Here is a 22,881-nt window from a genome sequence, read left to right on the forward strand (position 1 = left end):
AGGTTTTAAATCGTGATCAGACTGAATGTGAAGCTGCTTCATGTGAAGTGTAGATGAAGAGAAGTGTGCGTACCTTATCGTTCCTGCTAGCAGAGGGTTAAACGCGTACAGCCAGTCGTTCATGTCTTTCTCGTTGTTGGCCTGCAGGAGGATTCCTCTGTGTTTCGTGCACACAGCAAATGTGTTGGGAGTCTGAAAAGAAAACAGCAGATATTTCTCATATTGCACATGGAACTGTAGGCAGTAAGACTGTAAGTTAAGATGTTGAGATGATTTGAAACTCTACCTTGAGCATAGCCTGCTGGTCTTCACTGTATTCCACCTGTGCTGTGGAGAGGTTGAGGACGCCCCGCTCCACCGGGTCCTTGTCGCTGTTGTAGATGAAGACGTAAGGCCGGCGCACAACTACGAAGTGCTTCACCCATGAGTTGGAGCGCGGCTCCATGAAGCTTAGGAAACCCTTCTTGGACACTACCGATCTGATATGGAGCAAAAAAAACCAAATTCAGTTGAAATAATCCAGGTTTAGCAGCAAAAACAGAAAAGGAAGCAAAAGCATTAAGGCTAAAATAACAGAAAAACAGCTAATATGGCGGTCCTCACCCTGGCCTCATTTCTTCAATATCAGGCACCAAGTTGAGGAACTCGTTCTTCCCAGCACGCGCAAGGTAGGAGGTCTCCAGGCTGGGAACCATCGGGAAGTTTTCATAGTCTGAGCAGGAGGGGCTGGAGGCACGGGAGCTGTTCTCTGGGGTCCTTAGGAAGAGAAGCAAAGTTAGTTACAACCTGTCAATAAATGTAAAGTAAGCTCGGCCCTGCTTGCAACATTTTATACAGATGCTGATTGAAATTAAACACCAGCTGTCTACAGTGACATACAGAAAAAAAATATGAAAGGATAAGCTGGTACAGATAATTTAAATGAAAGAGAAGATTTACTTCTGGTCTACGGAGCCGCAGCGGGAATCGGACAGAGAAGGGCAGGTGGAAGAGGGGGTGAGGGTGGCGCTGCTGAAGCTGGTCACTGATGGGTCGCGTCCGATTGGTGAGATGTCGGAGAGCTGAGGAGAAGAAGAGTAAGAGATAGAGACAGACGTTCAACACATTGTTTATGTCTGTTAAGCTCACATGATTATATTTGGATAGAGTTATGTTCAAGTAACCAACAAGTTAAGACGTTTATTTAAGAATCATTTGCCATCATGTGACATCTCCTGATTACCTCTGAGCTTAACTTTTTTATCCATGAACTGCTTTCAACACTATTTTGAGAATTCCTCAAACTCATTAAGACTTTTTAGTAACACATCATATTGTTAGCTGTTAGTGTATCAGCATTGAACCACAGTATCCAAGTAAAATGAGACTAAACTTCAATATCTCACCTTGCAGTCACTGATACTGTTGACCACCTGGTTGTATTCACTGTTGAAGGTGTGTGTCATGAGGCGCAGGCACTACAAGAGAACAGGAGATAGAAGGGATCAGTTCTTAGCGCAGTAGGAGAGACTGCTGCTGTTAATTATGCAACAAAGCATAAATTGTCGCTGTGAGTATCCCATTCTGTCCCGTGTTACAGAACTTCCTCTCACCTTAGTGGCCAGCTCCTTCTCACGATCCACCAGGCTCTCGATGTCGGTGGAGTCGTAGCCGCTGCTCTCGCTGGGTGTGATGGCGCTTTCAAAGGTGGTGCTGGAGATCTGTGAGGAGATGGAGGTGGAGGTGGACAGGGTGCCTGAGCTCATGCTGGGCGACAGGGACTCGCTCAGGGACTTGGTGGTGGGAGCTGTTCCCACCGGAGCGGCCTCACCCAGTTTCTCCCTCAGCAGGAGCAGGTGACGGGTCTTCTCCACCTGGACGAATGGAAAGGAGCAGTTTACATCATGAGAGGACACTTTTCAAAAGGAAAGTGGGTGTTTGATTTAGCATGTATTAGTTTACTTTTTTGTGAGTGAGATATAAAACAGACATATATTTTTTCCATTAAGATTGCGAGTGATTGTGATTTTTTTAAACACCCACCTCATGCAGCTGCTCCATTTTCTCCAGCTCCCATTGGTGCTCCAGGATGAGACTGTCTCCTCTGGGCCTCCAGCCAGCCAGGTTCTCTTCTCCACGCACATAAGCCACTGATGTATCCAGGACCTTCCTCCTCCTCCTCTGCATGCCTGCTCAGAACAAAGCTCTTGTTAGGATAAAGCTCTCAGAGGATTCATGGTGAACCAGCAGCTTGTCTTAAAACATTTCTTTCAATGATGTCGTAGATTTTCGGACTGCTCACCTGGGCTTCCAGTGTCAGACATCTTGCACAAGCTCAACTCGTAGATGCCAGTGACCCGATTGCTGTGAGTAAGAAGAGGAAGTTTTATTGAAGTAAACTGTGTATGGATGTAACCTGATGAGATTATCTTTAATTTAGGTAATAGAAATGTCCACAATAAAGCAGCCTGCAACCTTACCAGTCAGGTGTTTTAGCGTATCCGCTCCCAAAGAGGTTCCTGAGGGACCGGGGAGGGGAGATCTTTGCGTCTCGTGAGTAGAAGACCATGCAGATGTCTTTGGTAATAATGGCAGGCTGGATGCAATGGTCAAGCTGTGAAGAGGAGACATAGTTTGTTAGTCATGTTAACATCAAAATTGGTAAAATATAGGGCTCAATGAAAGAAGATACAACAACAAAGAGAAGTGACGGACCTCCAGATATGCAGACAGAGTCATGTAGATCTTCTCTCCATAAGGAGTGACTCGGTTTAGCAGGAGGGAGTTGTGCAGGGAGCTGTCCCACACCGCCTCGAAGCGGTAGAAGGTCCTGAACAAGAACAAAAACAACCTTCAGCTCTCAACAAAAACACAGAGATATCAGTTCACACATTATTTTCTAAGTCTAAGTTAGTCAGTGCTTTACAAACTATAGCGTTTGTAGGATCTGTATGGGTACAGCTGCAGTGCATTTAACTATAGGACAAGCTAATTTTGTAAAGGAACGTGTAAATAACCACAGAGAGAGAGTCAGACATCATTCTTTTGTAGACAACGTGAGCACAACGCTGACAGATTAAGCAGTCAGCGCTGTGCAGTGACTGAAGTGGCCCTCACACTTATCCCTAGTCATGACAAGATGTGAGGAAACACACTGAGGTGAGACCTTGACACAACGTGAGCAGGAGCCACGCTAGTTAACAGAGTGTCGGGAATGTGCAGAGAGTGCGGCAAGCTTTGAGAGACAGGTGGCATGCAGAATGTAAGGTTGATATGTTCTGCATGATATAATTAATATACTATATAGCAACAAACAGTTACTGATATTATGTGAACTGATCTAAGAGGCTGGCATGAAGAATCCTCCTTGATTTCTCTTCTTCTTTACAGATATAAAAACTATATTTTAAATTTATTTACCGCTTTCTTCCTTTTGCATGTCATTTTATAGATTTGTGTCTGCCTGCTTTCTAAGATGACTCATTTATACTGTTCCTGTCTTTGGCAGCAGGGGGCACTCTTACCTACAGACTGAGAGCCAGACTGACTGCCCTGTTGGTGCCTCTCTGGCCTTTGTTGTTATTGAGTTAAGACTCAGTGAATAACAGCCTTGACGAAAGCATTCATTTTTAATCTGAGCGCCACTGTGAGTGAGTGAGTGTCACAAAATCACAAACTAATACCAAAAAAGGGGGGTTGCAGTTGCATTTACCAGATTGCCTTTACTTGCCCATTAAATACTTGGTATGCAAATCTGTTTTCAGACACTAAATATTGAAGCAGATAAAGGCAAACTGAATGCAACACAGCAACAAAAAACACAAACGGTGGAGAACTTATTTCTATGACTCTATGGGGCTAAAAGAGAAGCATAAAGGTCTTTCACAGAAGGAGCCTTATGTTCTCTGGTCACTGGTACCTATCAATATCCTTATCAATAGAAAGCCTGAGCACAATCAAGAGTCCAGCCGCAGCAGGAGGAGAGAGTGCACGGAAAAAAAACAGAGAGGAGCACAAAGAGTCAGGCAACAACAGAAAATTAACAGCAGTGAAAATGGAAATGCTCATGCAATGATTTCAATGTAGCTTCAGCAAATAATAAAGGCAAGAACACATATTGTACACATGGGTCTAATGGGTATTCCCACATACTGTTCATAAACTGCGACTGTTTTAAGGAAGCAGCTACAATATGTGACAATAATGCCGTAGCAGTAAAATTACTGATATAAGTTTGCTGCATTTTTAAAAGATGTGCTTCAAAATAAGCCAAAACAGAAAATAAGCAGAATGTCAGCAACAAACCTTCATTCAGTGCCCACATATAGATGTATTTACACCATCAAGTGTTGTCTTTATTAAGTAAAGTTCGATTTAAAGTATTCAGAGTCAAACTAACTCAGAGTGGACATTTCACCTACCTGTTGGAGTTGTGGGATGACTTGATGTTTTTGGCAGAAATGATGTTGAGGGACAGGACAGCGTCAGCAGCGCCGTCGTCCACTTCAGCCTTGTTTCTGATGCGACCTGGTGAGGCACAGAACAGCAACGACAGATCAAACATCCCTGCCATCAAACGAGCTTCTTTTGAGGGAATATAAATGCTTAGCAGAAGAACAGGGTGGCTTCATAGCTGAGAACACTGCAGCCAGTATGTCCATTAACAACCATACTGTCACAGTGTCCAGGAGCGAGACTCCAAACACATGCCTCCTCACTCATGAGTCTCCCTGAATAAGAGTGTCAGCAGCTGAAAGCATAAAATGTGAAATGTAATTATTTGGTCCATCAGCTACAGCTACAGTATAAACTGCTTTAAGAGAGAAGCAGCCTGAGGCGAAGCAGACGCAACTCCCCAGACTGGAATCATGACTGAGGAAACTGTGTGAAACATTTTCAGTGCGGCCTCACAAACTGAGCTTCCTTTAAGATGATAAAAAAAGTATTGTATCATATTTTCAGAGTATCCGCTGACACTGCTGTGTGAATGAGGAAACAATCACACAGCAACACCCTCTTATCTTCTACTGTGACAGTGTGGCGTGTTTCAGTGGTGTTTTGTCTGTAGCAAAGTAGAACTAGTAATCCCTGAGGGGAACATTGCTCACCCACGACCAGCTCACGAACGTCCTTCCAGTGCAGCTCGCTACCCTTCTCATGGATGAGAGTCACTGTGATCCTCCGCTGGATCCCCTGCAGCAAAGATGACAGGAGCTTAGGATCAGAGGAGACCCAGCTAGAACAAAATTAAGCTTCTAAATGATGTTTATAAAAAAAGAAATATCATCTATCATGCAATTTTTGCTTTTGTAGGTTAACAGGAAAAAGGTCAAATCTGATTTTTGTGTAAAATCCAAACTGACTTTATAGAATTAGTGACTAGTGTGTGTGTGACTCTTAGGAGAGGTGTGGATCTCCACTACCTGGTGCAGTAGGTAGGTGCCATGGCAAGGCAGTCCTCCACTGTGATCCACTACAGCTGGGATGTACCTGAGGAGGGAGGACATCCACAGGTTAGAACATCACATCTCATGGTGGTTTTTTTAATGAGGATTTGAAGAATTGCTTTCAAAACTTGTCTACCATTTGAAAAATGGGATGCTTGCGCCAGAAATATTTGTGTTCAAGGTCAAGTCTTTTAAATCTTTTCATGGATCTTATCATCATTGTTTAAACTGTTTATATGCTGCTCAAATATGCCCTTTGATCAACAGACACTCTGACCTACACTTCTGCTTACATTGTTTTTCATCTTTTTTTATCTCTTTCGGTGTGAAGTAAATGTTGAAAGGTTTGCTTTGTTTTTAATATTAATGAGACGGGGGCACTTTGAGTTGCATTTGAGATATCACATCATGTATCTCTTTAAAAATGACACATAAAGAACATAAAAATAAACACATATTTACTGCTGTATGTGAATATAAGATACATGTCTAGACACTCACTCTCCGGTGGGCTCCAGCTCGCTGATCTCAAACCAGACCAGCAGGTCGTACTTGCTGACACACTGACCCAGGTTGGACTTGGTGATGGTGTTAAGCTTGGTGGCTGGAACTGACACACACACACACACAAACACACAAGTGGAAAATTAAAAATTGGAATCTGAATAAAAATAAGGGATACATTTTAACAATATAAATATGATTAGTAAATGGAGGCTGGATATGTGATGTGAACACACTGCTGACCCTGGACACTGAGCCATTAACCCCCCCACCACCCACACACATAATACCAATATTTAAAGGATGCGTTAATTATAAAATCCATTATAAGTGAAATAAAGGTAAAAAGGAACTACAACACATTGTATTCAAACAAACAGTTGCACACACTGAGATGCTTGAGGAGCTAAATCACAGATTACACCACCACTGACAGCACCCTGCTGTCTGACACATCAGGATTATGTTCCTGTTGAAACAGGCTAATCTCTGAGGCACACAGCTACAGATTAATTTGTGTTCAATATGGTTGAAATGAACATTATTCCTCATGAAAACTACCCTAATTGGACCGCAGCTGAACCTATAAAGGCTTAAGCCTCTGGATTCTGATTTACGCTGTGAAAGCTGTGTCGGTGATCTTCTATGATAAGGATTAATACTTATTTTATTATGCGGTTTAAGATTCAGCGCATGTGGCAGATTTACCTGGAGGTGTGAGCTCAGGACAGTTTGTAAGCGACAGGAGGAAGGTTGGACTGTGCTGACAGGACCTAAATAGACCTGCAGCAAGGTGCAGCAGCACATACAACCACTGCAGAGCTTTATCGCGCTATAGCCTGCAGTCACAGAGCACCACAAGAGCAAAGCACAGGACTAGTCTAATCACTACAACACAGGTGCATCTAATGCCTGGTCTGTTTGCTACTACAGTGTCCGCTGTACCAACCATGGTGCCTGGGCACGATTAGCACAGGGTCATTGGGCACTGTGAGGAAGGGGAAGTGAGAGAGCTGGTCAGCCTCGTCCTCCAGGCTGGCCACGGCGGCGGACGCCAGGTCGTTGGCGTGCTCGGACAGCGTGTCCAGCACCTTGCCGTTCACATATCCGCTCACCAGGTAGCGGATCAACTCTATCTTACGGGTATGGTCTGGGGTTGGTTTGCAATGTGTGATATTGTGTGAGTGATGAGGAAGTTTGTAGAGGATGAGTGAAAAAAAAAAAAAACAGATGTGGAGGAGGACAGACAGAGTTAGGTAAGAGGATTATGGATAGAGGGGGAATGATTAAATATGAGACAAAAAAATCCAGAGGAAGCGAGAAATGAAAGAAAAGTGGAAGGAAATATGAGGCATGCTGATATCACCATAACAGAAAAAATAAGCTTTAATGGTGGTGACAGTTGCTGTTTCGGTACACAGTGTACTGACATTGAAATCCTTACCTGGTTTAGACAGAGGCATAGGAATAGGATAGTATTTCCTTGACGGTGTAGGAGGACTGTTAAGACAAATAGAAGAATATGTATTTCTAACAAAATCTAGCGTTCCAAATATGAATAATCACTGCATCAGTAAAACATTTTTTTAAGGTGATTAAGCAGAAAAAGAGTTTCTTTCTTAGCTCCACCAACCTGATCAGGTCCTGGCCATGAAGATGCAGCGGGTGTTGCTGGTAGTGGCCGAACACTTCAAACACGATGGGCTTGCTCTTGATGTACTCAATAAAAGACTCTGTCACTTCTACAGAAATCTGCTCCAACGGGGAAAAGAAAGGAGTTGTCAGAAGGAATTTACATAAAGTGGGTTAAAGTTAAGCTTGCTTGTGTGTGTTTGTGTGTTTGTGTGTATACACTCACATTCTGGACGTGATAAAAGCCCAGGGGTGCTCCTTTGCCGGTGTTCTTCAGTGGCTCGGTGGAAAAAGCCTCGTCATGACGATGCAAGAAACTGAAGAAACAAACACAAATGAGTGTCAGTGTGTCACATTTATTTGTAAGCAATATGAGGATGTTTCTGCAAATTCTGCATTTTCTTTTATAATGCAAAAGTCCACTGAACTAATCAACCATTACAATTTAACTAGCACTTGTCACTGCTCTTGTTATTCTGTGCTGTGTTGTGGACAGTTGCTTGAATTTTACCAAAGTTATGGTAAAGATAAAGCTGAATCATTTGCCCTTTTTATTTTTATTTGATTGGTGATCTCAAATCAAAGGACACTTTCATGTAAATGTGTTTTGTTGTAGTAATAACTACTGTATTGCATTTGTCCCTCAGTACAGCTATTTTTGCTGTTGTTATGATGAGCTTTTTCACAAAATTTAAATATAGATATAATTATTACATATACAATATCACTACTATATCTTAATAGTTAGATATAAGACACCACAGGGGACATCGGGACATGTATGATTGTAAAGCTCTTACATTAACACTGAGGTTACCAGAGACTCTTTTTTTGAGGATTGTGAACTTACTTGAATTGGCAGAAGATATCAGCGTACTCAGGCGGGACGCCGTTGGCCTGAAGCACGGTAACACGGAAGGTGAAGATGCTCCCCACCTCCAGCTGGCCTGCCAGACCATCACCACAACCCAGCTTGGTCTCTGCGATGTTACCCAGCTTGAGATCTGAAGAGAGCCACAGGGGGAAGGTTAGAACTTGTGCTGTGATTTATTGAAACTGCACATGTGATCACAGGTTGCAGCCTTGCATACAAATTCTAAGCTCTGCACAGTTGCACGCTATAAAGCTCATGATTTGTAGAGCAGATTCTGCTGTTCGTGCATCAAACAGCCTTTGTACACATTCCTTCACAAAACAAGACAAAGTGCATCGGTCTCATTTCCATAACTAAACATTTTAAGTCCTCCTTTGCGTTCAACAGGACCATCTGCCAAGTTTGTGTTTCCCAGTGGGCTGAGAGGTCAAAGTGTACGAGTGGAGAAGTGTAGGTCTGGCAGCCGTACCCATGTCATTGATTCTGTTGAGCTCCTCTGAGGGTGTGATGACCTCTGAACTTTGACCCTGACCCTCCACAATGCGCAGCTCTTCCAGGGACAAGCCGGAACGGGTCATGACCGTGGAAGGGAAGTCGTTCTGAGATGCAAGAGGGGAAGGAGGAAGACATTAGCATATAGCTGGTAGAGAGAAAAGGAATAAGCAAACCTCCACCTGTGTGAGTGCTTTTATATTTTATTTGCATAAAACTGAATGAATGAAAGCTACGTTTGCCATTCCTTCTTTGTTTAAGAAAACAAACAGGCAATGAAGGAACACTCTCCAACAAATCACAACTTTCTCTGCTGACTTCATAATCAAAATATTACACAACCGCTCTCTGTCTTTAAGTTTAAAACAACTTTTCTCTGACTCAGGGCTTACCTTTTTGAAGTACTCATCATCAAAAGAAATCTTGGCGGTTCCCGACTGTCTAACTCCTGACCCGTAGTCTGGGGCTTCTTCGTCAGCTACAAAGAGACAAATCAGCCTCTTATCAGGATCTATCAAAGACGCAGCTGACTTAAACTGTCAAAGTACATCAAAAGGAATACACAGAGACTCTGAAGGAATTTTCTTTTCGCCACTAGATCGGTGGCTCGGGATGCCCTTCAAACATGTTTTCGCACTGATATCAAAAAAAGAAGTTACAACCTTACATCTATCCAGTTATTTGGCAATTTATATACATTAAGGTGAAATAAGTATGTATTTCAACTGCTACATTATTTCCATATTACAAAAGTTTGACAAATACTAATATCACATAAACGAGTGATTAACCAGATAAAACCCGAGTATAAAGACCCGGACAGTCTTGCTCATTAGAGAATCTCATTAATTACTCACCAGCTATAGCCTGAACCCCCACGCGCAGGAAACCGCGCACCTCGCCCTTCTCTGTTACTATGGCAACACGGTGAACCAGTGGTACAGGGTACAGCAGGTTGCTCAGGTACACGAAAGCTCTGAGAGTAAGAGGGAGGAGAGAGACATGAAAACCTGATCCTAGTGCAGAGTGGAACAGCTGCTGCAGTATGATTTTTTTTTTTTTGTTACATAACTGCCATGTTATCTGTTGCATTTAATTAAGCTTATAGAAAGATAACTGAATATCCTCTTACTGAAATATATGAGTACTAAAATCACATAGACGATTTTCTGATAGCTCTACATTCTACACACTGACAAATATGTGCACAGACATTTCCAGTGTTTAGCATATATTAATGACTACCATTACAAACATATTAGTGAAAATTATGTTAAGGGACAAGCAAAAACAAAACGAAGAAAAAGAAATTTGAACATAAAATCATACAGTACATGCTTAAGGGCACTGAAATCAGCAGCAGCTTAAACCCTCCACTTTATTTTTAAAGTGCGTGACAGAGGTGATGACAGATCGCCTGGGATGCAGCAGTAGCAGAGTGGTTTATTGTGTCGTGTTATGGTGATGTTTAGTCTCTCACTCGCTGACATTTTGTTTTGTGGGACTTGATTTGTTTTGCTGCACCCACGGTGACCTCCTCTCTCTCTGCCCCCCCCCCTCCCCTCTCCTCCTCCCACTCCACTCTCCTCTGCTCCTTCCCTCCCACCTCCCCTTTGCAGGGAGACTCAAGGCCAAGGCGGAGGAGAGATATCAATCTACAAAATCTCTGAAGTCACGGTGACGCAGGTAGCTGAGCTACGGCTGCTGCAGAGTCTGGCTGGCTCACAGTCTGCATCGATCTGTCGTCTTATTCTGAGATTGGCACTCTGTGTTTATTACAGCTCTGAGGTTGCAGCCTCGGTACAACGTGTGCTGTGATTTCATGTGCTGCTGCAGCATATCATTCCATCCTAACATTGTATTAAAACAAACATATTACAAGCAAGCATTATTATGAACGTGACTGCCAACTACCATTGTGTTAATATTACCTACTATACATTCAGAGAAAAATGTTAAAACAAACAAAGGTTATAAAAACAAATGTTTCAACCACAACTTAATACATGAAATTAAAAAAAATTAAAAAACTCAAACAGGATTTAAGGGATTAAAAAAAAAACATAAAATGACAGACCGCAAATCAACTTAGACACAGCAAATACATGTAATTCACACACAGATGGGAGTTAATACAGTCAGTGCTGCGATGGTGGCGGGGGATGAGACATCACGCTGGGAGGAGGTGGAGAGAAAAGGATGGTGGCTTTTCAATTTTTGGGACTGAGTCTAAATTAAAAGCAGTTATTACAAAGCAGGCCTGTGCGGCACAGAAGTATGACTAATCGTGTTAAATTCAAAACTGGTCCATTTTATCTCTGCAAAGCTGCTATGAATACATGATCTGATTCTGAAATGATTCTTTCACCAGCGAGGGTTTTTATGATAATTAATAAGTGATATACTTACAGTATATACTCACATTTTTTAAGATTCTGACTTGTCAGACGCTAAAATAATACATAAAATGATGATACATCTACTATGCTGTTACTTTTGTATGTATTTCAACATCTTTCCAGACATCTACTGTACTTAAAATAACTCATTTTTTATTTTGTTTTCTTATCTACACTGAGTAATTGTTTATTTGCCCTTTTACAAAAAACAAAAAAAAAATCACTAAACCAAGCCAGCACCCCCCAAACTCCAGTCCCAGCTTGTGTATGGAGGACGTGGGAAAGCCACTGCCAGTCACCAACCTTCCCACCAGGATGAACCAGGGGGAGCGGTCGTAGAAGGGGTCCTGGCCGTCGCTGAAGATGTCCGAGCCCTCCTCTGTGCCGGCGTCCGAGCTGGTGTCGTCCACGAACGCCTCATCGTCGATCAAGTCAGACATCTCGCTCTGGCGCTCGTCCGCCAGCTCGGTGATCTCGGAGTCGGTGGTGGAGAAGGTGGGCGAGGGCGTGCGGTCGGCGAGGTGCTCGTTAACGCAACCGTGGAAGATGGGGGAGCTGAGAGGGTTGGTGGTTTGGGGAACAGTGGCGAGAACCAAGGAAAGGTAACAATGATGTAAGAGTTAAACAGGCCACTGCAGCTCATTGAACATGGCTGATATGTGATATTTCACTTTGGCATGATAATCATTTTTTCCTCATAAACGGTGTATTATTTGGTAGTTTACTATCACAAATAACATAAAACCATACACAGATATAATGGAGATAAACAAGTTTTTTTTTACCGTATGATTTGCCAAGTAATCAACCATGAACCACAGTTATACGTTAATCAGTCAAGATGGCACACGCTAACTTAGCTAAACCAAATCAATTGAGATTCTTTCTTTCTATGTATGCTGGCATCACTCGCTCAAGAATTAATTCTCCACACTTTGAAGCTATTACAAATGTAACAGAAGGGTTCATGTCTTAAAGAGCAGGTATTACAAAAAGCTGCAAGGTGTCACACCAGTTTATAGAAAACATGACCATTTTATACCAAAATGAAACGTCACTTTAAAAGGATTAACGTGTAAATCTTCTAACGTACGCTGTCTGAAAGAGGATAGAATACAAAATGCCACAAATTTCCACATTATCCAAATCCACTATGTTAACAAGCTTTTGTACGAACTGGATGTCAACGTGAGAATGGCAACAGACACAGTAAAATGACATAAAGGATGTATGAAAATGACAATTTATGACTTTGAAAAAAAAACCAAAACAAAACAATTTCAATGCATGATGTCAAGTAAAAATGAATAAATACACAACGTAATATTGATAAGTGACATGGAATCAAAAGCATCAAATGAAACCACAGATGTGACATCAAACTATGAAAACAACTTGAGTGGAAAAAAAAAACAAAAACATAAAAGGATTTGCGTTAGAAAACAAAACAACAGATATAAATGATAAAACGTGGTGCCAAAACATGTGACATCACTGATACATATGCCTGTAATGACAGAAAATGAATCTGTGTAACAGAATTTGACCATGAAAGTGAAAAATGGAATGAAAATAAACCCATTTTAAATAAATGGATCACAAAAGCTGCCTGACTGAAGCCATATTGAATTAATTAGCCACAAAAACATTGATGAAACATTGTGTTTTTCCTGCCGTTGCATTACATACCTCCCCACAAGTTTAAACCAATGGAAGCGGTCGTAGAAGGGGTCATTTCCTGTCAGAGAGCCCTCGCTGTCCTCCTGGTTATTGGAGGCCATTTCTCCAGCGCGGTCGTACATCTCTCTCATCTGGTCCAGCCTCTGCCTGCAAATGACGCACAGAAGTGCACTCAACATTAATGAGAAGCAGAAAGAGAACGTACAGTACAGCTCACCTAATGGCTGGATAGAAATGATACTGTACAGATGTCAGTCTCATTACTCATGAAATGTTTTCTGTACTGTAAGTATCATGTTGCTCCTGTTTGGCAATGAAACCATGAGAAATGTTAACAAATGCTCACAACATTCGAGGAAAAGCACTGAATGTGTATAATAAATAACATGCTGCACGTCTATGAATACGTATCTAATTTTTACACACGTCTAATTAAAACAATAATTAGTTTAATGTATGCTACGGTCATTACTTGAGTTTATCAAGGGACCAGTAGTGTGTGGCTCCGTTCTTAAGGTCCTGAACCTCTACGGCCACCACGGTGCGGGGGAAAGGCCTGGAGTCACGTTCTTTCTCAGGCTCTGGCGGCAGGAGCTCAGGGGGTAGTGGAGAGTAAAGAGTGTCTGTCAACAAGACAAACTGGAACTGGACCTGAAGGATAGGAGAAACAAGTGGGAAAGGAAGAATAAAAGGAGAGTAAGTCGACAAAAAAAAGCACATGGATCCATTCTGACTTAAAGCACAGAACCTTTATTCATAACTGTGGTTAAGATTTGTTTGTAGTATGGCTCCATTTAACTGGAGACATTGGAAGGTTGAAAGGTCAAACAAATCCATACCACCCACCATTTTGTGCCTTCCTCTTCTCAGAACTCTCTGGTGGCAATATGCTAAACCAATTAGCAACACTGGACATAAATTACAGACAGGCAGATAACTCAAAGATATGCAAGACTCCTCTGAAAATGTCTTTGTGAGAGATGAGCCATTTCCAGTATCAATCATTCAGCGCCTAGAACTGGGTGAGAATATAAATCACACTGGTCATCCTGATGAGGAAGGTGGACCACAGCGGACCAGCTTTTGATTTGTAACAAATTCAATTTGTCTGTGACAGTAAGTCGACGCTCTACCAAGGATGATTTAAAGGATCGGCTTGTACGTTATCTCAAACATACACTATGTTTTAAGTTGTGTATCCATTTAAATAAATCACAAGCATCAGTGCGGAATAAAAAGAAATCTTAAATCAATCTGACGGCGCCTTTCTTGACATCATGTGGGTTTGTGTAAAGACATCTGGTCAGTAGATCATGTCTTCAGTCCTCTTGCTTCAAAGTCAAACATCCAAGAAGCTGATGTTTAATGGCTGATTCATCTCTGTAGGTTTGGCTGCCAGGTGAGTTCATTACTGGAGGACAATTAGGTCTTTAACCACATTTTGGATCAATGATTTTGTATCATCCTTTACACACGCTTTTCATTTAACATTAATATCACCTCTTTAGCGGGTCCCACATGTATTTTTTTCTTCATATTTTAACATTTTTAGGCCTTTCAGTAAAGCAGGTTAAAAACTCAAATTAAGTTTATAATTCTTCCATCACTGTCAAAGCTGGAAAACTTCGTCCTGTCAGGAAGCAACCTGAAATGTAATTTTACGTACTCTCTTCTTTAGTTCCACACTAATGGCGTTGGCCTCTTTCAGGTAAACAGCGTTTCCCCACAGCTGGTCACGGAGGGAGGTGAACTGATGATACCTCCACTTCCTGAAGGCCCACTGAGCCAGCTCAAACTCATGCTGAGTCCACGGCACTGTAGGCAGACAGAGGACATAGGTGAAGTTAACATGATGTGTATGCACAGACACACACACGCACGCACACACACACACACACACACACACACACACACACAACGTGGATGCACATCAAGCCCAAAAGGACCATACCAGTGGCTTTTCTTGCTTTAGCTCAACAACAGATCCATTGTACTTTACTGCCCACAATTCTGGGTAATCCATCAATATTTCATCACTTAAGTCATTGCTTCTGTTTACCTTGTATAACAACAACGTCTAAAGTTCAGTCCCATCAACAAAAATACAAAACAGGTCAAGAACCTGCTATCACTCTGAATTTCATTATTAATTCTGATGCTTTGAATGGTTTGTTAAATTGAATAATGTTTAAAAACAGGAGTAAATTGGGGATATTATATATATTGTAAATTAGTTCAGACAGACAAAAAGCTTATTTTCCTCTTTCAGTCAAAATGTGTCAGTCATACTGTACTGAAAAATACTGCTTGGAAGGTACATTTATATTGATAAAAAGCTTGATTTGGAACGTTGTTGCCAGTAAAATTAAGGCAATTTGTAGCTGATGGGTTAAAACATGAAAAACTACACATATGGTCCTTTAGACTTCAAGTAATGGTTTATATTACATTAGTAGTGCGTTTTATTCCAAAGGGATTAGCGGATATATGATTTATCAATTGTTCTGACTTAATACCTTGAATGGGTAATTAGTATGGACATATTAACACATTTTCATTAATCTGAATGAAGTTGACATTATGTTCTTTTGATTATGAGACAGAAAATACTGTACGCACATCCCAGTAGTTTAGGCTCTAGACAGAAAATGTGGAAGAAAACAGATTTTATTTTTTGGGGGGCTTAAATACGGTATGTAAAGAAATATCTGCAAGACTGAAGATTTATAGTACATACCCTCCTCTTCCTCCTCCTCCTCCAGCTCTTCTTCATCGGGTGTCTCGGCTACTAGCGAACGAGTCTCAACCTGTTTCTGAAGTTCCTGCAATTTGCTCTCGTAAACCTGGACACCAACATAGGGAAGAGGAGAGAGAACATGGACAACTGTCCATCAGCCGCAACAACAGGTGAGCTCAGCGAGCCATCGGAACCGCATTTCACATTTCAACCCAAAATACACTCAGTCCCTTCTTATATGATTACTACTTATTTTCTGTTTTGAAATTCCACAACACAACCAGAGTTATATTTCGACACTTAAGACAAGAGCTGAAGACTTTGATAATTTGACTTTGTTTAAATGTGCGATGTCATAAAATGTGCAATGAGATGTAAACAAGGACTTTGGATCGTTTTTTCCTCATGCTGTATGTTTCCAGACCTGTATCGAAACCCTACATGTTATGGACTTACTATGGACATCGTGTATGTATGTGAAACATTAGCAGTTGAAAGCTACTAATGTTTACTTAAAAATCTGTGATGATAAAATATGTTACACAACCAATAATCACATGTCCACTGTCCATAATAAGACATAACCCCAAACTAAAAAGCAGATATAATTAAAGAGTTCTGTTCAAAAAAGAGAAGTTAAATTTAAACTTTCTATATACAGTACTAAAGAATAGTGGGTAGCTCAAGTCCAAAGACCAAGTAATGAGAAAAAACTTTCACCTTTTGCAGTGATTTCTTTTTTGTGTGTGTGCAATGGGTATACAATGTTCTAGAAATGAAACTCCATGAAAAAAAAAGAAACATCATCATATATTCAGAGAGAAATAGCTGGAGTAGTAGAGGTGAGGTTCTGGTGGAAGCTGAGTCAACTGTAATCCAATGAGGGGCGCCATCATCATCAGAGCAGGACAGGCTGTGGGCCCGATGACCTCATCCTGTTTGTTCAGTGTCTTCTGGGAAGACAATGCAGCCTTTTCATTTGTCAGTAACCTCCTCCCTGCTGAAATCCTACCAACAAGCTAGAATTTGAATTCTCTCCCAATTCAAGCAACCTATGGAAACCCAATAATCAAAGTTTTTTCTGAAGCTGCTATTATAACACAATGTTTAACATAACAAACCATTTGAAGCAGTATTTGAGGCAGCTTCAATGCATGAATATCTAAATTCCCAAGTAGGTTTAATGATGGCTAAATGTAATGAACAACAAGGACATTCCAACAAATTAAACTTTCACCTCAATCCCCTGTTTTAAAGTGTATATGTGGGAGATTGTCATAATGTACTTAATAAGAAATAACACCAGAGATAAATCTGCAGATGACAGATACTACTTTTAAATGTAATATTGTAGAAACAATAATAATATAGTGTCTAAAATGGTTTAGTCTTTTCTGCTGTGGTGCATATATGTAATGATCTGATTCTGTCCCTAAACTGGCTTATTGGCTGTGAAAAAACCCACCCATATATAACAGATAACCGCACTTGGAGCATGTCATTTTATTTCAGTCATACTTTGAAAATAAACCTCCAACATCACAGGGATTCAGTATATCCTCTTTAAACCTGTGTGTTCCAACAGGTAGGCCTACTATATGTTTGCACAAAGTGCATGATTAAGGAGCAACACAACTTGGTAGCCACAATGAGGCACTTGATATTGCAGAGTCAAAACAGCAGATAGACGTACAACACTCAACAGACACTTTGAAATGAGACCTAACACAGACATATATGTATATTTCAAAAGAACAGTACACTGTACATTGTCCATTTGATGTTGTATACTTTCCAGCTTACCTGGTAGCCATAAGCACCAGTGCATACGTTAAATAACATTCTTCAATGGAGCATTTATTAGAGATGTAAGCTTTTGCATGCAAAGATAGTCATGAAGACACAAGGTCATGATGCTAAACAGCGCAGGGTGGGGACTCTAGACTTGCATATGTCATTATATCATTTGGTTTTTGTTACAGCATAGTTAAGGCAGAGTATATACTGTCAAAACTTAGTATAAAACACAGAAAATCATTTAATCATTCTGAACCCAAGTTCAACATTTTGATAGTCCTTAAATGTCTCTCCCATGCTGCTGAGTGTCATGGTTTCTCTAAAATGATTCGAAGGCCATCGGGTATTGAAATGTAATAATTATTGGGTTCTTTTAAAGCTACCAATGCAGCAAGGAAAAGACAGGTTGACAGGCAGATTTGCTGCTTATTCAAATAAGCATCAGCTAAAGCACAGAGGCAAAAAAAAAAACTGACATCAACGACTGATTTCATAGACCATCACTGAAAGTTCTATCCAGGTTGCATGAATATGTGGGATGTGAAGGAGCAAGGCAGAAACAAGGCAGTCCTCAAAATCTCATTTGACATGGATAGTTCTCCCAAATAACATTATGCAAACACTTCAATTCTTTGTCTTCCTTCCAACATTTTTTAAGGCGAGTCTTTGGGAACCATGACAACACTCTGTAGGACATCCATTCGAAAGACGGTGAACTCTGTGCTTACTCAGTGAACCACAAACCCAAGATGTAATTTTAAGAAGGCATGAGATGGAAATAAGAGCTCAGATGTGTGGTTTATATAGTAAGAGAGGGGAAATTATTTTGAACATTCTGGACTGGTTAGAGTGAAACTTTCAAATAGATTTAATTTTCTTTTTTTTGGATTGTGTTGTCCTGTGTACGATTAGGTCCAAGCATTTCAGCATAGTGGTTCTTACATTTGATAGGGTCTTTAGTGAACTCCAGGATTCAGAGAACATAGTATTTTTTAATGAAAACATCCTGGGGGCAAATAAACTAATATGTGAAATGTGGGTAGTTTGTAAATGAAGTATAAAAAAATACATTTTTGGGAATAGAGTAACTTATTGCTTAACATTAAGATTTGTGTATTTAGTAACTAATTATACAGCTTATGCATGACTTGAAGAAGTGCAAAGTACTGTCATACAAGTAGGCAGCAATGACATATTTGAAATAAATCCAAAAAAAATCAAGTCTGGGATCAAGCAATCAAGTGGCTTACTAAAAAAATTTGAATAAATCAGTACATTATTACTATAAGGTTAGTTTTGGTTAGGTTTGTTATTATAGTTTGCGAAATTTAGCTGCAAACCACTGAATTAAAAGGAAGGGAAAGAAAATACTTGACTGTAAATGCACAGCAGGATTAATAAAGTTAGTGCGTAAAAAGGCACTTTTTGAATACCACTTTCTTTAACCACTATTTCAGTCTCTATTTAATTGGCAGTCACACCATCGACTAGTGCATCAAGTTATTCCATAATTAATGTTAAAATGTCCAACATACTGGTCTTTAGATTCCAGATCTAAGCTAATGAGGATTTACGACAGAAAATGTTTTATGGAGGTACAACACAAAATGTAAAATTGCAAAGAGAAGTGATTCTTCAATCCTAACATTCAATTACATGGTACACAGGAAGAAATAAATACAGGGTGTTTTCGGTTCCTAATTTGGGCTACAACAACATAAATCTTGATTAAAACACATCAATGTGTTCATACTGTAGTGGCTAAAACCATTCAGGATAAAACAATACTAAAATGGCAAATATGTAAACTCAGAAATTCAGCCATGAAGATAATTTTGGCAAATCAAAGCATGATGGATGAATTGTCACACATGCTGAAAAATGAACAGAGTAAGCATGGCATGCATCTTCCGAAAAAACAGTCCTCTTATTGTCTGTTGGCTTCAATTCCTTATGACAGCTCTCCCTATGCTAGTGATGACAGCTCACACAATGCAGCAAAAACTTTTAAAACGGCATATATTATGACGATGATAAAATGTCTTTTTATAATACATACAATACTTTTGGATCAACCAATAACATACTGATCAAGTGCAAAAGTCACAGTTTTAGCTGTTTGACTCACATGATACTGAGCTGTTGTGATCTGTAATGTGTTTGCCTACTAAAAGTATATCAAACTAGTTCCTCATTCCACAAGTCCCACTCAGACTGCTGTCTCTCTGCTGGCTTTTAGATTTGGAGCAGACATCTGCCTGCGCATTCGCGGAGGTGCCTGAAAGTTGATTGGATGATTAGCATGGTCAGTGTGATGGTACTGCTGGTAGCCATTGAAGCTTCCATCTGTATACATCATGCTATTATAGTGGCAAGGTCGTTGATGGTGTGGCTGGGGATGTGCTGGCTGGTTCTGATGGTGGCGGGGCTGGTAGAGAGACTGCGAATGCCTCCTGTTAGGTTCAGACTGCTGCAGTGACTCCATGGAGCCAGAGGGCCGCTGACGGTGATTCAAAGAGTTGCTGCGACCTCGTTCATGGGGCTGCTGGTGTTGGTTGTTCCTATAGTTATGTCTGTGACCCTGGCTTAATCCTTGCTCCAAGTCTTTGCTTCTACGCTGGACTGATGGGCTTGGCAATGGAGGACTGATTTGGATAACTGAAGCAGCCATCTTTTCTCTAGACTGTACTCCTTCCGCAGCCTGGCTTTCTCCCTCTTCTTCCTCTACAGCTTCTTTGGGCACCTTTAGCTCAATGACCTGCTCATCTGTAATGATGATATGGGTACCTGGGCTCCAAGAATTGCGGTGCTTAGGGTTACTTTTGAAGGGGAAGCGGAGCTTGCGGTCTTCTGGGGGTATAAAGCGGTGTGGCCCTGTTTGCCGGCGGAGCTGCTTGGAGATCTCTTGTTGCTGAAGGTTCTTAAGGCGTAATTGCTCTTGGCGCATCCAGCGCATGTGGCCTCGCTTAAGGGTCGAGTCATCTCCTGTACTTTGGCCTGTTTGTGAATCTCCGTCCTCTGGATCAGGCTTTTCAGGCACAGGAGGTTTTCCTTCTAGAGGGCTTGGAGTTCTGGCTGCGCTAGTAGAACTAGAAGTAGAAGTAGAAGTAGAAGTGGGTACGCTGGGAGGCTTTTCTTGGGTCTCTGGGGTGATGAGTGGAAGAACCTTTTCCATTTTGACCATTTTATTCCTTAGAGCTCGGATCTCCTCATCCTTCATGTTATTCTGTTTCTTAACCTCTTGCAAGATGTCCTCGAGTTTATCAATGTGCACCTTTAGTTCATCCATAACAACACCTCCTGGTCGAGACAGAGTGGTAATGACATCTTCAATCCGCTCATCACCAACCCCTACAGTGTCCCAAACATCCCGAGCCACCGCCCTCCAAGAGTCCCGCTCATTGGGGTCCTTCTTGCTGTAGCTAGCGCAAAGCTCCTTCATCTTTACAATGGCCAGTGCCTCAATTTCCTGCCGTGTGTGGCGGAAATCATTGAGCGCTACTTCATAACAGATTTCTTTGACTGCCTGGATCTTCAGATCGGAGATGGTCACCCACTTGGAGTCCTTGGTGATGCGGCGCCGCTGAGGGATCTGGTACATTTTGACTGGCTCTCTTCTCTTTCCGCTGCTGGGTAATCCACACTTTTTCACTATGGTTTGTAGCTTGCTGGGGGGCAGCTTTTCCCTCAAGGAAGTGATCAGCCTCCAGCTTTCTTCACAAGACCTCTTATCTGAGTCATCCCCACTATCAGAGTCGCCATCCTTGAGAAAACAACACAGGAAACAAACCAAATGGTTCCCAAAAAAAAGGAGAAATTACAATGGGAAATCAAAGAGAGGATGAAAGGATGACTTTTAAAAAAGAATGAATAAAGGTACGAATATGCAACACGGGAACTTCAACCATGAGCCAAGTGGAAGTTAAATCAGAATCTAATACTTCAGCTTGGTCAGAATTTTGATGTTCTGATTTTCAAGACTTAGGATTAGGATATTTACCATGGAGGACTATTACATTTTAATAATGTTGTCTAAATATTTTGCATACATCATTACTATACAAGATGTATGGCAACATGCGGTATCATTCACAGAGTTATGTTCAAATTAAAGATAGAAAAACAAAGAAATGAAAATCCAACAAACAGTGGCTTCCATTGACTTTCTTGTTCAGTTCGTCTTTCTTATATTCTCTCTGGTGAAATGGTGATGGGGATATGAATATTCATTAAAACATTCACTCGATATAAAAATAAGTCTGTTCCCATCTCAGAAAGCTCAGCTTTAACGATATTGTTCCCAATGTTGCATATTGATATTAAAAGTAAAAGGTAAAGCATGTCTATCATGATTAGAAAAGAAATATCAATAGAGGATAGTTGCTGATTGGAGCACTTCTGTATCGTTTTGTGATAATCCTCTTCGTAAATGAAAATTTAGTGATTTGAAAGCTGGATCCCAAACATGCTACCGTGGCATGCATGGCATGCATGTAGATGGATTTTGGAGCTTTCCCCCCTTTAGTCCAGAAGGTTTGAGTGGCTTTAGTATTAGCGGTGAGTTAGAAGACAAGAGTGTTCTTGCAGTTGATCAGAAAGCCAGTAGAGAGAGGAGAGGCAGAGGTGAGGGTAAGTGTTAATCCACTACAAGAAAGATTAGTTAGTTGGAAAAAAATGCAGTTTCTCATTTTTTTTGTAGACAAAGTACATTACAGATCACAACCAGTGGGTACAGATATTTCAGGTCTTGTGTATGAAACTTTATCTATGGCTAGAATTGGACATGTTATGTCGTTGGGAGTCTGAACCCTATGCCTGTAGCTCTGCAAATAAAACCATGAGTATGGAAGAGGTCTGTGATTCACTGATTCAACTTTGAGCAGTGATACTGTAACTCTGTTGTTGAGCCGTGCCCTCAGTGCGCTACACAGACGCCAGATAAGGCTAGCGAAGAGAGGTAGCCAAAGAAGTCAATGAGAAACCACATTGTCACTATCCATCAAAAACTACAGCAGGAATTTTTGTTATCACAATGCATTGTACATGTCAGCAACTGCATTGAAGAGATGAAACTCAAGACAAAACAGAGCAAGAAAACTAGAGTAGAAATCTAATCAAAGCAAATCAACAGCCACCTTAAAGTTGACCAGCTCAACGGCAAACACTGCAACTTAGTCCAGAACCAGTACTGAATGAGTTAAGAAAACATGCTATTAACATGAACCATGCAAAAGCAGCAACACTTTATAAAAACAAGAATATGCATTTCAATACTGACCAGTATTCAATCAGTTTTGTTTTAATTCAATTTTGATCTTGATATTGAATCAAATTTAGCTG

The 22,881-nt window shown here is 40.9% G+C and overlaps 1 protein-coding gene across 12 annotated transcripts in view; it reads right to left on the minus strand.

Moving 5' to 3' along the window:
- Positions 1-22,881, minus strand: part of kif1b (kinesin family member 1B) — a 58,799-nt gene that overhangs the window by 3,600 nt on the left and 32,318 nt on the right. For 4 of the 12 annotated variants that reach the window (XM_067591943.1, XM_067591944.1, XM_067591941.1 and 1 more), the window contains 26 exons: positions 15,745-15,850; positions 14,674-14,822; positions 13,480-13,658; positions 13,017-13,154; positions 11,631-11,882; positions 9,786-9,904; positions 9,321-9,406; positions 8,906-9,035; positions 8,413-8,566; positions 7,789-7,879; positions 7,564-7,682; positions 7,375-7,430; positions 5,928-6,036; positions 5,403-5,469; positions 5,088-5,172; positions 4,401-4,506; positions 2,695-2,809; positions 2,460-2,593; positions 2,282-2,343; positions 2,023-2,168; positions 1,593-1,853; positions 1,386-1,457; positions 940-1,061; positions 604-756; positions 287-479; positions 74-192 (listed from right to left, as the gene is read on the minus strand). In XM_067591943.1, the coding sequence (XP_067448044.1) occupies positions 74-192; positions 287-479; positions 604-756; positions 940-1,061; positions 1,386-1,457; positions 1,593-1,853; positions 2,023-2,168; positions 2,282-2,343; positions 2,460-2,593; positions 2,695-2,809; positions 4,401-4,506; positions 5,088-5,172; positions 5,403-5,469; positions 5,928-6,036; positions 7,375-7,430; positions 7,564-7,682; positions 7,789-7,879; positions 8,413-8,566; positions 8,906-9,035; positions 9,321-9,406; positions 9,786-9,904; positions 11,631-11,882; positions 13,017-13,154; positions 13,480-13,658; positions 14,674-14,822; positions 15,745-15,850 (3,323 nt within the window). Of the gene's footprint in view, positions 1-73; positions 193-286; positions 480-603; positions 757-939; positions 1,062-1,385; positions 1,458-1,592; positions 1,854-2,022; positions 2,169-2,281; positions 2,344-2,459; positions 2,594-2,694; positions 2,810-4,400; positions 4,507-5,087; positions 5,173-5,402; positions 5,470-5,927; positions 6,037-7,374; positions 7,431-7,563; positions 7,683-7,788; positions 7,880-8,412; positions 8,567-8,905; positions 9,036-9,320; positions 9,407-9,785; positions 9,905-11,630; positions 11,883-13,016; positions 13,155-13,479; positions 13,659-14,673; positions 14,823-15,626; positions 15,645-15,744; positions 15,851-17,232; positions 21,305-22,881 lie in introns of those variants that run through there. The other 8 variants (XM_067591942.1, XM_067591940.1, XM_067591946.1 and 5 more) reach the window with 4 other exon arrangements.

Source organism: Thunnus thynnus, chromosome 6, assembly GCF_963924715.1.
Source record: "Thunnus thynnus chromosome 6, fThuThy2.1, whole genome shotgun sequence".
Classification (NCBI taxonomy): Eukaryota; Metazoa; Chordata; class Actinopteri; order Scombriformes; family Scombridae; genus Thunnus; species Thunnus thynnus.